The sequence below is a fragment of the Nycticebus coucang genome, chromosome 1, assembly GCF_027406575.1.
Source record: "Nycticebus coucang isolate mNycCou1 chromosome 1, mNycCou1.pri, whole genome shotgun sequence".
NCBI lineage: Eukaryota > Metazoa > Chordata > Mammalia > Primates > Lorisidae > Nycticebus > Nycticebus coucang.
The window spans coordinates 164,532,046-164,548,744 of NC_069780.1; the positions used below are offsets into that span (position 1 = coordinate 164,532,046).

The window sequence follows — 16,699 nt, forward strand, 5'->3', positions numbered from 1 at the left end:
TTTAAGAATCCAATCCTCCTGAACACTCAATCCATGTACTCCAAGTTTGATGATCTATCAGTTATTAATAGTTCCAGAGCTTGGAATATAACAAGTGCCTGACAAATCAATGAATTCTCCCTGCTCTGGCCACATGAGTTGCTCAGAGAATGGAAAGGGGGCTACACCTGCAAATTAGAGGGAATATCAAAACTTTGCTGGGTCCATGGTGGAACAGCCATGCTCCTCCCAGTAGGGAGTCGAAAACTGCAGGTCTTTCGTGCCCGTGGCCATTTTGCCACCATATGGGAGAAGTCTCTTGAAAAGCCACTAAAGCCGAGAGAGGGATGGGGACAGACTGCAGATGTGACAAGTTTAGATTTGGCTGTAGACTTTACAGTCATGAGTCAGTACATCATTTCCTCATCTTCTCCTTCCTTCTTCTTCCACTTGCAATTCAACAAGCCCTGTCTGAAACACTCGGGATTGAACCCTAGCCTCAGTGCACTTCCTGTCCTCTGAAGAAGCAGACACCTGCTTTCGACTACCGGGTTAATAGGCTAGGAAGCCAAGGAGCAGAAGCAGAGCTAATTTCATGTGGGCAGAATGCCTGGTCCCAGCTTCAAAGAGCCTCAGAAATGAGGCGCTGAACCAGTCTCTTTATGAATCCATGAAGCAGCAGGGCTCAGACAAGCCCCAGCACCTTTAATGAAGAGAATACCAAGTCCACAGACATTGTTTTCACGCTCACTCGTCAGCCACCACTTCAGTTCAAAGTCAAACAGCAGCTCGAGTTCAGAGGAAAGCCCTGAGATTCGGAATTCCCTTGTTTGCCTTTCTTTTCTTTATTTCTCTCTCTCTTTCCTTCTTTTCTTCTTTCTTAAGATTACATAGCATCACTGAATTGAGAATCAATGTTTTCATACCTGTAAGCTCTTATGAGAGCTTCTAATCATTCCTATACCTTCTGATAAACTGAATAATAAGAGCTAAGAGGGGGAGACAAGAACAAAATGTTGAAACTAAATCAAGAAACTTGTCCCTAGGCAATACCAACGTGAAGGGAACAGTAGATTGCATTTGTTTTTAAAGGGCTTTTCTTTCCCCCTCCCCCTGAGAAAAGTCATCAAACATTTACTTTCATATGTTTCAAAGCCAGAAGGGCTAGTTTGAAGCTTGAAATGCAGGCAGGCTTGTCGGCAATAATGCCTCAGAAGTGTTGGGAGCCTGGACCAGTCTCTGACTGTGGCAGGGAAATGGGAAAGAGGTTGGTGAGTGTGGACAAGTTTACCAAATGACCCAGAAGCAAAAACAGTGTGGGGACAGGGCTGGTCTTAGTTGTGCACTGGACCTCTGAGCCTTCGTCTGCTCTTGAACTCGCACCTGATCTAGAGATGACCCCCCCACTAGTCTTACGTCAAGCTTGGAATATCTGCGGTCTACACATTGGGCTTTGGAATGGGACAGACTTACCTGATGAATTCCACGGAATAGTACTGAATAGGGGCACTCCCTTCACTTGCACCAGGTTTCCAAGAGAGGGCCACCTCAGAATCAGAAACCACGGTGACGTGTGGCTGCTGCGGCGCTGCTGGAGGCAGGCAGGAATCTAGGTGGGACGACAAACACAACTAGAGTTGGCTGGGGTCTCAGCCACCGGAGAAGTTCAGGCCATAAACAGCATGTGTGCACTGTACAGCCAGAACTTCTCTATTCAAAACAGCCTCGAAGCCCAGACCAAATACAGAAACATAACCACAAATGGATCCACCACATAGGGTGGAGTCGATGAGAGCTGGTCTTCCCTTTTCCCCCAGCACCCCTGACTGCAAATCCAAGTAAATTATGTCCCCGCCATTGACCAGGGGCAGACAGTGGTATGGACCCATGAAAACCTTCAATACACCCCCACCTCTAACAATCTTTTTTCTTTGTTTGCATGTGAGAATTAATACTTACCAACAAGGAAAATTAAATGCTTAGCATTACTGCCACCAACTTGCAATTCCTGGGTGTGTGTGCTTTGCCCTCTGACAATTAGAATACACAGAAAGGGTGGGACATTTGGGAAGTGCTTTCATGTGCAAAGATGTGGGAGCCCCCAAGGTCCCATCATCTCAAGTGACTGCTATTTCTATCTTCATGTCCAAGGCTAGCACACCTCTCAGCTTCTGTTCACAGGACTGCTTCTACCTGGAAGATTTTTCCTGCTTTCTCTCCCTGGAAAAACTGTATGCATTTTGCATAATTTGGGCCAAAGATATGACTCTGTGTAGAGCCCTTTGTGGCCTGCAGGCAGAGGAAGGTGCCCTCCTGTGTGCCCCAGCCTGCCGTGCAGACCTCAGATGTCCTGCTGTTACTTGCCCACATTTGCTTTTCCCAGCACAGAGCACATGCAAGCAATGACCATCATCAACCTCCATGGCCCTGTATACAGAATGGTGCCCCCCCATAAGCATTTGTTACGTGCCCTTTGCCTATAAATCTCTTCTCCCACTACCCTCCTTCGCCTCCTTAATGCCTACTCCCCCATCAGATCTCCACTTACTCAGGGATTGACAGCTCACGCCTACACTGTGCCTCCTACAGCAGCACAGGTAGCTTTTATCACCATCTTTAACTGCACACTAACGAGAGAGGGCGGGAGCTGTGCTTGCTCTCATCTACCACTGAATTTCCAGAGTCTAGCATAGTGCCTGGCACGTAGTAGGTCCTTACTTTTACATTTGCTGAATGATGGAATCAATGAAAAGTAGCCCATCATATTTCTGTTACTAATGCCCTTGAACTTACTTTACCTTGGGACAAAGTGGTAACATGTCGAGGTAGGCTGAGCCGCCCTTTGCCAGCCTGGCTGTAAGCTGCTATGCTCACTTGATATTCAGTGCCTGGTTTCAAATCTCCAATCACTTCCTCCTGCCAATGACCAAACAAGAAAGGTTCCAAGAATCAGAAGTTCTGTTTAGGAAAATTGTACAATTTCTATGAAGTTCATATCTTAAGGCTCCTGTGAAAGTGCTTGGGTTAGATTGTTTTGCTTTGTGTAGGCATGGCCCCAGTTTTAAAATTTGCTCTGCGCCTGTAGCGCAGCGGCTAGGGTGCCAGCCACATACACTGGAGCTGGTGAGTTTGAACCCAGCCCAGGCCTACCAAAACAACGACAACTACAACCAAAAAATAGCTGAGCGTTGTGGTGGGTGCCTGTAGTCCCAGCTACTTGGGAGGCTGAGGCGAGAGAATCACTTAAGCCTAAGAGTTTGAGGTTGCTGTGAGTTGTGACGCCACGGCATTCTACCAAGGTTGACATAATGAGACTCTGTCTCCAAAAAAAAAAAGAAAGAAAGAAAGAAAACCCCACGATGTATTTCCAAAGACTGGAGGATTACCCTTTATTGAAATCTATACCCTGTCCTAGACCTGGGACTCATCCACACTGGCAAATACTGCTGTTAATATCAGAATTCTTTGATTAAAGTAGGAGGCTGCTGGAATGCAGGTAATGATCTTTCCCAGGGCTGGAATTTTCCAGTTAATTCTTTCCATTTGCAAACTACAGAGGCTCAGTGATTAGCCAAAACAGCAAACAGGGGTCTCAATTTGTATCTATAAAATAGGGACTAAAATTTTAGCCCTCGAATTTTAAACATCATCAGGATGACCAGGAAGCTTTCTTGTAACAATTGCTAGACCTGGCCTCCAGAGCTTCTGATTCAGTAGATCTTGGGAAAGGGCCTGAGAATTTGTAGCTCTCACAAGTTTCTTTCTTTTTTTTTTTTTTTTGCAGTTTTTGGCTAGAGCTGGGTTTGAACCCTCCACCTGTATGGGTCTGGCGCCCTACTCCTTGAGCCACAGGCACTGCCCAGCTCTCACAAGTTTCCAGGTGTTGCTGCTGCTGGTGGTTCGGGGAACCCCCACTGAGAACCACTAGGATCAAAGGATGTGTGTGTCAACATCTCCCAGACAAACAGCTGAAGAGGATTCGCTCCACCTTGGGCTCTGGAGAAAGTGCTGTGTCCCCAAAGCCACCGTGCTAAAGAGTAAGTGACTACCCCTCGAATGTCTCTACCTAACAACTACCAAGCAATTCAAGTTCAACATAACCAACGCTCAGCTTATCATTCCTCCTCCTACTGCCAAACCCAAACCCAAACAAAACATTTCTCCACCTCTTGCGTTCTGTTTCTCATTACCCAAGCCAAAAATTGTTAATACTTTCCTCTGTGTGTACTCACCCCTCCTCCCCGAACATCCTCCAGTAAGTCACCAACACAGCCGATTCCACCTTTTGTATCACTTGAATGTGTTTGGGTCATTTTGTCCTTACAGCCATTTAAGACCAAGTCCTTCTAATTAAAACAGGCTCCGATTCCCCCACCACCAATGCTACCACACGTGTGTCTCCAGTGCAGACTCCAGAAGCCTATGCTATAGTTATCCTCCTAAATCCCACATCTGGCAGGGCTAAAATTTATGCCATTCAGTGCCTCTGGGCCTTTGAACCTGCTGCCCCTTCTGTGGGAAATGCCCTTCCCCCTAGTCTTGCCTGGCTCAACCTCACTCTTCCTTTATGACTCAGTTCAGCTGAGACATTACCTCATTCCTGTGACCCCCAGCCCCCAGTCTGGTCAGATGCCCCTCCTCTATGCTCTCTCAGCCTCGCACCACTCTCCTTGTACTGCAATGTCGGTTGATCTGTCCCCTTCTGCAACTCAAAGATGAGAAAGGTGGGAAGCAGGTTCTTATTTCTCTGGTGTCCCCAAGCTTAGCATAGTATATAGGACATAGGGCAAATGCTCAAGCAACACTTTTTGGTGAATGAATAAAAAAACTAGTGAATGAACAAAAGGAAGAAATCAAGCCAAGAAGTCCCACTGAAACAGATTACCTCAAGACAGTAGCTTACACTACTGGCCCCTCTGTCTGAGCTCACAGCATCGGTACTCCTAGCCCAGGCCCTGGGTCGCAGTTCCGGAGATGGCCGGCTTCCCCTCGCACACCTGCTCCCAGCTGCCCCCACTGTGCCTTCCAGACTTGCTCCCTTTCTTTTCCACCTCCGTGCCCTAGTTCAGACCCCTTCCAACCCTTAACTGAGCTATTTCTATACTGTCCAAGAGGATATCTATCTCCAGCCTGCCTTTCCCTACTCCTTATCCCCACTCCATTCTACCTGCAGCTTATGTTGAACATAATGGACCTGCCTTCAGAGCTCCCCTCAGCATCTGTGCACCCAAGGTCCATTTTCTGTCCCTAGGTTTGATATCGAGTTTGGTGGTTGCAGAACTCAGACCGGAGATAGCAAATAGATTTAAGACTCTGGTGCTCATTCCTCTCCAAATTGCTCCTTCAGGCTTTTCTCATGGAAGCAGAAAAATACTTTAAAACCAACTCGATGCTCTTCCAAGCTTTCACTTTAGGACCCTTTTCCTCTGGGAAGTCGCTATGCTCTGTGACACATGGCTGAGGTGATACGGTTTCACGGGCTATGGCAGAGATTAGCTATGAGCCAATACCCAGTACAGTTATCATTAATTGCCATTTATGGGGTGTTTTCTCTGTTCTGGGGACAAGGGGCCTTTGCACACTTAGCCTTATTTAATTCTTTCTTCAATCCTGTGAGGTAGGTATCATTCTGAGTTTCATTTACAGAGGAGGAAACTAAAGCCTGGGGAAGTTGACAACTTGCTTAAGGACATGTATTTAGCAAGGGTCAAAGTGGGGATTTGAACCCTGCTCAGTTTGACACCAAAGCCCAACTTCTAACTGGATGACACATGTGAAAAATATTAAGTAATGTTTAAATCAACAAAAAATATTTATAAATATTGAAGACCAAATTTTGCTAATTAGCTATGAATACGCACATTAATGTATCGGAAATGTTGCTATTAAAAAACAAGAAAAATCATATTTGTAGACATTAAAAAACACTGATATCCTTTAATAGATATGGGAGATTAGTGCTACCTCCAACCTGAGTGCATCTTGAGTGGTAGAGGTTACCTTCTTGGAAGCTAACGGTTTCCAATCCAGCACAAGGGTTTGAGGCCCAGGGGACTGAGTGGCTAGATTATGAAAACAGGGAGTGAATTCAGTGATTCCACCGTCACGTCTTCCCCTGGCATCTCTCAAGTGGCATCTCTCTCCACTACATTGTAACTTGAGATAATCCTTTCAATTTTTAGTAAAATACCGCACAGTTCTAAAAATCTTTGTTGTTTCTGCCCTTAGACATCTTAATATCACTTCAGCCTTGCAGCAAACTAGAGAAGGTTCTGAATGTGTCTTTTTCAAAGTAAACAAAGTGTTTTGCTTTGTTTTGTGGACAACAAAACTTTACTTCTACACAAGATAGTGAGAAATAGAGTGAAAGAAATTGCTTTCTCGGAGCAGAGGCCAGAGTGAATTCAACAGTCTCCCCAGGTCCCTCCCCCACCATTCAGGGAGCAAAGTTGGGTGCTTTTCTGCAAAATAATCCATGCTTTGCGTTTGTTTAGTTTTTTATGAGATGCAAAACCCATTCCAAAATTTGCCTCCTTTGTCTCCTGAAGGCCACAGGTGGTTGTCATGTGGTCAGTGAATTTACATCTATAGAAAAGGATAGCAAGGCTAGTCATTTCACTGAGCTCAAAGGACGAAACTAAGGCAACTTTGAACCAAGTGAGCTCTTCCTCAGGGCTCCTGCCTTCTTCCCAGATTTGCCACAACAACCAACTTTCATCTTATGATTTGACATAATCATCATAGTCTTCATTTACCCGGCATTCTGGAATTTATAAGACCTCTGCGTACCACTGCCTCCATTAATCCTTACGTGACCTTAGATGTCAGTCCTTTTATCCCCATTTTATAAGTGATGAAACTAGATACAGAGAGTTTATATAACTGCCCTCGGGGGCAACAGTGGGTCTAATTTCCCTCATAAAACACAGCATGGCTTAATATGCTTCCAATCACTTAACTCCTAGACATAGCACTACTAATTCTCAGGCTAGCACCTGGGTTTCCAGAGGACCAACTGCCTTTTCCAGTTTGTGACCTGGATGACTTGTCCCCTAATATCCATTCTCTTCTTTCTCAAATAGAATCTTCACATTTTAGGTGGGCCCTGGCCACCGAGAGACTACATTTCCCTGCCCCCCTTCCATCTAGGTGTGACCATGTGGCTAGATTCTGTTTAATAGTGAAGGTGCTGAGGCCAATTTTTCAGATATCCCTTAAAAAGGAAGGGGTACCTTCCCTGTCTTTCCTCTTTTCCTCATATATTGGGTGGAATGCAGATGTGGTAGTGAGCCCATTCTAGATCACTGGGAGGAGGGCACCGGAGTTTGGCAGACCAATGAGATGGAAGGCGTCTGGGTTTTTGAGAAAAGCTTCCAAAAGAGCCCTAAACTGGATATCCAAAAAGTCCCACGGGGAAAACATAACTGCACATCTTGTTAGAATCACTGTTATTTTGAGATTCTGGCCTGCTAAGCTTATGTCCTACCTAATACAGGACCCAATATACAAAACAACCTAGGTAGCCATGGAAGAGCAGCTCTGGAAAAGCTGGGAATATTCTCTACTAAATATAATATGTTTCCCTCTGCATTGAGGAAATCATGTTGAGTGGTTCTGGCTGATTTCAGACCTCACTTTACCCCTTCACACGCTGTTCTTTTCTCCTATTGCTAGAAAACCAGATGACTCAGAAATGAAGCTAGAGGTTGTCCTATGAACTATTCCAGATGAGCACAGCTGAGAGGAGGCATGAAGTGGGTGAAGCTCTGGAGCAGGAGCCAGGAAATGGGTTCCGCTGCTAACCTAGCTAGCTGTGTGGTCTTAGGGATGCCACTCAGCCTCTCTGGGCCAAAGATTTAACACCAAAATTCTACTTGTCATCTAAAACAACTTCCACTGATAGCTGGTAAACTTGGATTTAACTTTACAGCTGCCCCTGCAAGTTTTGGGCTTTGGTCGTCTCAACAGCAATTGGGAAGACACTGGAGAAATAGAAAAGTGCTATCTTTCAAGCATCTTCTTTGCAATGGCCCCAAGGAAGGCAGAGCGGAGTAGAGTAGAGACAGTAGTTGGAGGAATTTCTATTTCTTCACAGGAAGTTGTTTTTGAGGGTTTTGCAGCGGGGGTAGCATTGGTTTGGGGGGCTGGAAAAATGTTCCTTATGTGAAACTGTCCTATGTATTGCAAGAAAGCTAGCATCCTCGATGCTTTCCACTAAAATGCCCACACACAGTTCCAGATGCCCACTAAGGGACAAAGGTACCCCCAGTTGGGAGCCACTGCAAGTCCATCCTTTCATTTTATACTCGAAGAGAAATTCAGAGGAGCCCAGGGACTTTGCCCAAGGTCATCTTTACTCTGACGAGAGAGTGAGAACTAGGTGCTTTTAGTTCCAGGCTAAATTTTCTCTCTCTAACCTTGGATAAAACTCAAAGGGAATAATTGTTCTGGGTCAGCCAGGCCAGGGGACTCTATGGTAGGGTGGTGGTATATCCCCTGGGGGTGAAGGAGGCAGAACAATCTACTAAAATGCCAGAAAAAAAAAAACACAAGAACTTTCTATTTCTGTTTTATCTCCTTCTTTAAAATTCTGTGAGATTTTATAAGGTACAGAATGTACTACTACAGTAGTACATGTATAATTTATAAATACATAAATATACGCATATTGGCATATGTTCAAATATTTTACACTGATGGTATGCATGATCAAAAAGTCTGGAGACCACCAGTCTAAACATCCTTTTCTATGTGTATTTATCACTCTAAAACAATTATCACATTTTCCTTATTTGTTTGACTGTTTTGCTTTCTAGGATGAAACCTACAGGTGTTCGTCTAAGAATATGATAAGATGGGTGTGACATGCTAATAAAATCAGAAGCCCCTAGAAGGCAAATTATCAAACAAAGCATTAGAATTTCACATTATTAAAGAAAGATGGAGACTTTACCTCTTTCATGTTTATGTGGATGGAGCTAGAACATAGTCTTCTTGGTAAAGTATTTCAAGAATGGAAGAAAAAGTATCTAATGTACTCAGCCCCACTATGAAACTAATTTATGGCTTTCATATGAAAGCTATAACCCAGTTATAATCTAAGAATAGGGGGAAGGGGGAGAGGGAGGGCGGGGGGGAGAAAGGAGGGGGGAGGGAGGCAGAGGGAGGGAGATTGGTGGGATTACACCTGCAGTGCATCTTACAAGGGTACATGTGAAACTTAGTAAATGTGGTATATAAATGTCTTAACACAATAACTAAGAAAATGCCAGGAAGGCTATGTTAACCAGTGTGATGAAAATGTGTCAAATGGTCTATAAAACCAGTGTATGGTGCCCCATGATCGCATTAATGTACACAGGTATGATTTAATAAAAAAAAGGAATTTCACATTATCAGCCAGGTTATTTTGGATTTTTATCAGTTATATCATACCAACCATTTGTCAACCCCTCCCTTGTTTGGCATTCAATCTAGAAAATTTTATCAACCATTTTTAGGTAATGGGTCCTTTCTTCCTAAAAAGACAATCTGGAATTGTTAGGGGGCATAAGGGAATAAGGAAAGGAGGGGTTCAAAGGGCTGCGGACTCCTTCAAAGTGATGCTCACTAGTTCAATATTTTCTCTCCTTTTCCATCTCTTTCATTTAGTCTTGGACCAGAGCTCAAATTGCTTTACACTTTAAAGGTATTCATCTTAACCTTATTCTGCCATGTGAGATGAAGGAGGACATGCAAAGACAAAAGTGGCTTCTTTCTAAATGATTAAAAATTTACCTTTTATGAGGTCTGACAATTAAGTTCACAAACTTATCCTAGAAAAAGAAAAATCCTACACACCTCATTGCTGAATATCACTACAGTCACTTTCGAAGTGCTCCCGTTGGGAAGCTTTGCACCAACGCCAGCATCTAGTTCCTTCAAAGCAATTTTAGATCTCTTTTTCTTAAATGATCATCAAAGTTGTTGTACCACACACAAAATCACACAACAATAATAAATACCACTTAGCAAGACATCGTCATATGATGTGAGACACAGATATACCACAGTTATGAAACTTTACTGAGTTGTTTACACAGTGCTGCCAAGGTAAGTGCATGGCAGCAAGTTCGCAAACTTAACTTTCAGGGCTCAAATACTCAGCAGTCCCTGTTTACACTAGAATCAACCATCTTCTATTGGGCCTTAATGGTATGAGGGACATGCAAGAAAATCAACATTTTGAGAACAAGAGACTTCCTGAATCCTGGTTTGGGACAGAGGTCTAACTTTTCTAAAACATACTTACAAAAATTGTCTGATGATCACGTTGTCCCTAGAGAGGAGAAAAAAACAGAAGCAACATGAATAGAAAACTTGCAGGACTAAAGTGAACCCATAGAACCTGCCCCTTCCACTCTGTGCTGCCAAGCAAATATTTGCAATATGAATTATATTGACCACTTACTAAGTTCCTATTCTGTTCCAGGCATTGTCCTGAGGGCTCTGCCTTCACTATCTTATTTAATATTTACAACCTTTTTGTCCTGTAGGACTATGTGATACAGCACAGAGGTTCCCAGACCTTCTCTGTTTAAGGTACCCATAGCGTCTCAGTAAAAACAAATTATGCTATGAAATAGTTACATCCAAAAGTTTGGTAGTAGATGTTGCCATTTTTCCCTGAAAATATAAAATACTTTGCTGAGTTTGAGAACCACAGATATGATATTATGACATGGATATTATTGGAATCTCAGTTATGTGAATGAGGGAACTGAGGCCCAGTTAGATTGTATAGCTGGTTTGTTAAAATGCAGAAATATGAATGCAAGTCTTCTGAATCCAGAATCCATTCGCTGTACCAGATACTCCCATCCTCTTTTGTACATTCACTGCCTTTATATCCTAGGGGTGGAGAGCCTTTTCATGTTGGAAGGCCATGTTAATTTAACTATAATCAAATAAGGCTGCATTCAAGAAACTTTAGTTAAGATATACTTAAAAGTGTATATTATTTAAAAATTTAACTACTATATACTTAATAATATCAAAAAATAAAAAATATTTGTTAATTTTAAAGTTAACTACTCTTTTAATAACTTTGTTGTGTCTGCTTTTTGTCAAAAAATATTTGAATATTTGGTTGTAGCATGGAAGTCCACAGTTTCAGTTAATCTTCTAGATGGGTGGCGGTCATTTGTGACCTTAACTGTTAGGTGGAAAAATGTAGATTCACAACAATAAGTGGTTGAAAAGCAAGAAAGTGTGAATAGTCTACTGCATTTTTCCATATTTCGATTGTGTCTTTCTTGGTATCAAACAATGACTTTAAAAGGTCATCTACTGAGAATTCAATGAATTCTACCTGTTCTTCAGTTGCCTTGGTGATATCAACTAGGCGAGGCTCACGATAATTTGAGTGTAATGTCATGATTCAAAGTCAGTGAACCTTTTATTGTATTCTCCAATTAATAGGCCTGTAACAGCTGTGCATTCTTCAAATGATTTGCATATATAATCCTGCTTATCAATGACCTTTGCTAATTGGGGGAACTGTTTATCTGAAATTTCCTTTTGAAGAAGAGTTTTGAAAAAAAGATAACTTTTTTGAAATGCTTGGATTTTTTTGCCACATTATCATGCATAGACTTAGTTTTCTCTTGCAAAGAAAATTTCAAGTCCTTTTGATTTGACATGTATTATGCAGAAATGCTGCATTCCTATAGAAAGATTTTTTGAATAATTTGTATTGCTGATTCTGTTCTTCATGAAATTTAATTATCTGTTTGCGCAGAAATAAAATTTTGGCTAACACCTGTCCCTGTGATAGCCAACACACTTGAATGATGCAGCAAATCCACACTGAATACTTCATGGTTTAACTTTAGCATGTTCTGAAACTGACAATGCCATGTTGCATTTGCATGAATACATTAATAGTTAATACTTGTAACTTGTTGCAAAGTGTCACTTAATGCAAGATACAATGAAAAGAAATGAGAGCATCTGCATCTGTTAGTACTTTTTTTTTTTTTTTTTGCAGTTTTTGGCTGGGGCTGGGTCTGAACCTGCCACCTCCAGCACATGGGGCCAGCGCCCTACTCCTTTGAGCCACAGGCGCAGCCCTGTTAATACTTTTTTTATCTGTGCAATAAACCTTTCATTTTTTCTGTAATGGAAGGTACACCATCTGTACACATAGTCACTAAATTTACCGAATTCAGTCCAATGTCATGATATTTATCTTGAAAGTTGTTGAAGGTATGTATATATTACCCATGTTCTGTTTGCAGCAGCACCCAAAGCAAGTAACTCTTCGTAGCAAAGAAAGTCTTCTGTTATGACCCAAATGAAACATAAAACCTGTACTGAGTCAATAGTATCAGTTGATTTATCCCAAGTGATTGAAGAATTTTCCTTTTGAAATATTGCATGAAGTTGTTCTATTAGGTTGAAGGCTAAAATTCATGTTGCCAACCAGTGATGGTTCTCCTTGAAAGAGGCAGTTGTTTGTACTGTGAAATGTTATCAGGGTCTAAGCATCCTATAACTTCAACAATGTATTCTTTCACAATTTCTACATTAATGAATGGCTTCCCTTTTATCCCCAAGTATATAAGGTACTTTATAAGTTGCTTTAGTTGCATTATTTCCAGGTCTTATTGCTGTTTGAAAGAACTGTTTTTGCTTTTCATCTTTTAATTTCCACAATCCAACTTTTCATATCTCTTCTTCAGATTTAAAATATATGTGGCCCTTATACATGTTTTAATGCCAACGAATATTGAATTTCTTTAATGTTGATAGTGTAGTATCACAAAACCAGCAAATCAACTTGTCTTTAGCAGAAACAAGATAATATTGCAATTCCCAATCCTCATTAAAAATAATTTGTTTTCTTCCTTCAGTGTTCTCTTGGTCTTTTTTGACATAATGGGCTGTTAAGCAGACAGAATTAAAAAATACTGTCGAGCTGTGTAACTTTTCACAAATTCCACTTCAGACAGAAACACACTGCACCATTGTCAAAAGCTGCTAACAGACTGGTGAACTTGACCCCCATAAACGCTTGACAACCAGCCTCATGCTATCATGGCACCAGTCAGGCAGGAGAAGTTAGAACTAAATCATGAGTGTAGCAGCTGTCGATTTAGCCCTGTGGCTTACTAGTGTTCTAATTGTGCCAGGGATTATTTCATTGAAACTTATTTTATTCTTTGATATTTTATTTATTTTTTTTTCTTGTTGGGGATTCATTGAGGGTACAAGATGTGTCACACACTGAGATCCTACCCCCATCCCTCCTTCCCTCTCTCTGCTTTTCCTATCAAAGAAAGGATTCTTTGATATTTTAAATATGATCATTTAAAAAATAAAAATATAGAAGACAAAAATGTATTTATAAAAATAAAAGGATTTGTTTTATAAAGATTCAGTGAAAAGGTCACCAGTGGCTGTAAGGCTGCAGGTTCCCCACTGCTGGTCCAAGCATTACCTTCTTTCCGCATTCTATATATCCTGCAACTCTTCCTATCCCCTACCCCCAAACACACACAGGCGTATATGCACACGCCCATTTCCTGAGTGGTTCACACGATTCCCTCCAATTGGGATCTCTTCTCCCTTGAGTATGCCTTTCCAGAAAGTTCCCTGCTTCAATTCCCAGCTCCAAGTTTCACCTCTTGATCACTTGTTCCTATGCTCATCTCTCCCTCTCCAAACCTGTCTATGACATGGCATGTTAATGACATCTGGTCCCTGGTCGTTTGATCAATGTGGATGTGGTTTTCCGTGGTTTCCATGGATTTTCAGGACTGAGCACTGCCCCCAGAAACAAGCACGGTGTGTTGTTTTGTGCTGGGCACACACTAGCACTATGCAAGTTTGTTGAAATCAGCAAGATGATCAAATGCGAGAATTTAATAGCATAGGCTAATGCCTAGGTATAGAGAATGGAGAGAATATACGTAACATAAAAGCCATCAGGAAATGATAACTAACAGCTATGTGGCTTTTTATATTTACCATAGGCTTTTATACATACATAACCCTAACCCTCACGACTGTCTAATTAATTACCCCTTACACAGGAAGAAGATGAGGCTTAGCTAGGTGAAGGGACTTTGGCCGGCATTACCCAACCTGTAAGTGAAGGAAGCAGGTCCACAAGCCAAGAGCACTAGTGTCCCTCTGCCTTCTGTTTTATGATTTTATAGCAGTGACCTTCACAGAGATGCCAGTGTGTGGGCCAGGTTCTATGTCACGGGTCAGATTTCAATTTCAGAGGCTCTGTCCAGGGGCGAGACATGTGTCACCAGCACTTTGCCCTTTACCTACACTGTGCTCCAGATGGAGCAGTGAGCCCTGCAGGACACGAGGCAGGGAGACTGGGACACTGCTGGGTGCCACAGCCTTGTTGAAAGTTCCAAGGCTGTCAAGGGGAGAGGAAACCTCAGCTTGTGGTTTCCTAGATGGGGCCAACCCACTCCCCCTCTAGGGTAGAGCAATCCATAGAGATTGGGCTGAGGGCTTCTGCAGCTAACGAGGGGTGCTTAAGCTCAAGCCTATTTTCAGATGAAAATCATGTCATGCAAAAAAATTTTTTAAAAGGCAAGCTGAAAATGTGCATCTATTCTCTGAGTCATGAGAGCTCTGTTAAAACTAGCAAGGGCTCCATGCTCAGTCAGCCCGGAGCGTACACTGTTCGTAATGTGTGATGGGGGGGAAGTTACTTGACCTCTCCAAGTCTCATCACCCTTGTCAGTAAAATGAGATCATAGGATAGTTGTGAAGATTAAGTGGCAAAGTGAACGTAAAGCATGAGGGATGGCACCTGGCAGGTAAGAGGCACTCCGAAATGATAGCTACTCTCCTTATGGCGGCTGACAAACAGGCTTCAGACTGGGAGCTATACCCAGTGGGCACTGATGAGACGGGACTTACAAACGTTACTGCCACCACCATGGCGACAGCATTACGGCACCGGAGCTAACTCTGTACGGCAATTCAGAGGGCTATAGCCTGGGAAGGAGGGGGAGATGGAAAGAAAATAACTCACAAGATGCTTAAGGCAAAAAATTCACCCAGAGAGTTCTTGACAGGAAACAAAAGAGAGATAGACGAGGAGCCAGCGATTGGTTAGTGGAAAGACAAGGTGCTGGGCTTGTAAAGAAAAATAAACAACCTGGGCTGTCTGAATATACATTTCAATCATATCTTTGCCTGTGCATTGTATATTCAGGAAGTTTAGAAGGTATGAATGTGTCCTATTTATTTACAAAGATTTACTGAGATTTCAGAAAAAAAATTATAACTGAACTTCATGAAGAAAAGAAGTAGAAACAGCTGGAAGTTGTCTATTCCCTTGCATGATAAAATGGGCTCCAGCACAGGATGGAAGTGTTTACACCAGGACTCTTTCGTCAGACTCCTGCCTTTGTGGAAATACAGATGGCACTGTGCAGAGGTAATATCTGTGGAAGACACCTGGAAATCCTACAGGACTGCACAAGCATTAGTTATTATTATTACAGGTAGAGCAGCACACACACCAAATTAGCCACCCACTTGAATATCCCTGAAAGACCAGACCCCGTGTGCCCTGGAGGGGGCAGCAGGGTGGAGAGGCTCACCGTGGAGTGGGTGGCCTGGCTCAGAGGCACACGATGTGACTGCTCCTGCTGAGATTTGTCTGTACCAACCTCGGAGTAAAAGACCTGAAAAATAGGCAGACACCCTGGGTGAGAGCAGAGCCAGTACTTGTCTTAGATCAGAGATCCAACTCACACAACAGCAGTAGGTTCTAAGGCCTCTCACCTCACCACACATGCACTGGTTCCGAGGGGAGAAACATCAGACAGAAGCCTGGGAGGCAGGAGGAAGATCAGATCAGAGAAGTGAGGTGGACCCAGCTCTGCTCGTCTTTCTCCAAATCATGACCCTCCTAGGTCATCTTCCACTTGCCCACTTTTGATACAACTTGAGTCCAGAAATGTATTTCTCCACTTTAAGAAGATGGCAGGACAAGGGCCATGATCGATGCCTCCTGTCCCTTGGCAGAAGGAAGACAGTGGCAGGTGGTGGGATTGTAGTATTATGGGCCGGGGCCTACATCCCATAGAAAACAGGCAGCTCAGCTCCAGGGGGGCTTGGTACCACATAACAGTGTAACCCAGCTTGGCCAGATCACCCCGTATCCCAGAGATTTCAGAGCTCCCAGTATTCACCTGAAGTATCCTGACTTCTAAAAGCTGACTCATTTCTAAAAGCACTTTTCAAAGAAAATACTGTGGATGAAATCAGCCCAATGTATAGCTCTGATGGAGAAGAATACATTCTCTGTTCCTTCCTCCACTTTGTCTACACATTTACTTTAATTCAGATTTTGTATTATTTTGTGCTGTTTGGCAGCATTCCACAGTGATTCCTTATTATTTCCCATGTTTCTGTTTTATTCTCCAAATTTGACTGTAGGCAATTGGATAGCAGGAACCAGGCCTTCTGCTTGGTTTATATTTTTTCACAGCTGAACAGAGAAAGGACAAGATAGATTCTAATTGATTAATATATATGATGTTCAGGGCACTTAAAAAATGCTCTTCAAAAGGGATCATTCCTTCTAGTTTCAGGGGTGGAGAAAGGAGCAGTTATTGACATGGGAAGGTTGATACATAGAGAAGCAATGAAGAGAAGGCTGTTCAGTCACCCGACACCCACTGCAGAAATCCCCATGCCC

The 16,699-nt window shown here is 42.7% G+C and overlaps 1 protein-coding gene across 4 annotated transcripts in view; it reads right to left on the reverse strand.

Moving 5' to 3' along the window:
* EGFLAM (EGF like, fibronectin type III and laminin G domains) overlaps window positions 1–16,699 on the reverse strand; it is a 179,664-nt gene that overhangs the window by 91,104 nt on the left and 71,861 nt on the right. For 2 of the 4 annotated variants that reach the window (XM_053591940.1, XM_053591950.1), the window contains exons 3-6: window positions 15,597–15,680; window positions 10,271–10,297; window positions 2,778–2,895; window positions 1,453–1,588 (exon numbers count right to left, since the gene is read on the reverse strand). In XM_053591940.1, the coding sequence (XP_053447915.1) occupies window positions 1,453–1,588; window positions 2,778–2,895; window positions 10,271–10,297; window positions 15,597–15,680 (365 nt within the window). The remainder of the gene's footprint in view (window positions 1–1,452; window positions 1,589–2,777; window positions 2,896–10,270; window positions 10,298–15,596; window positions 15,681–16,699) is intronic. The other 2 variants (XM_053591956.1, XM_053591966.1) reach the window with 1 other exon arrangement.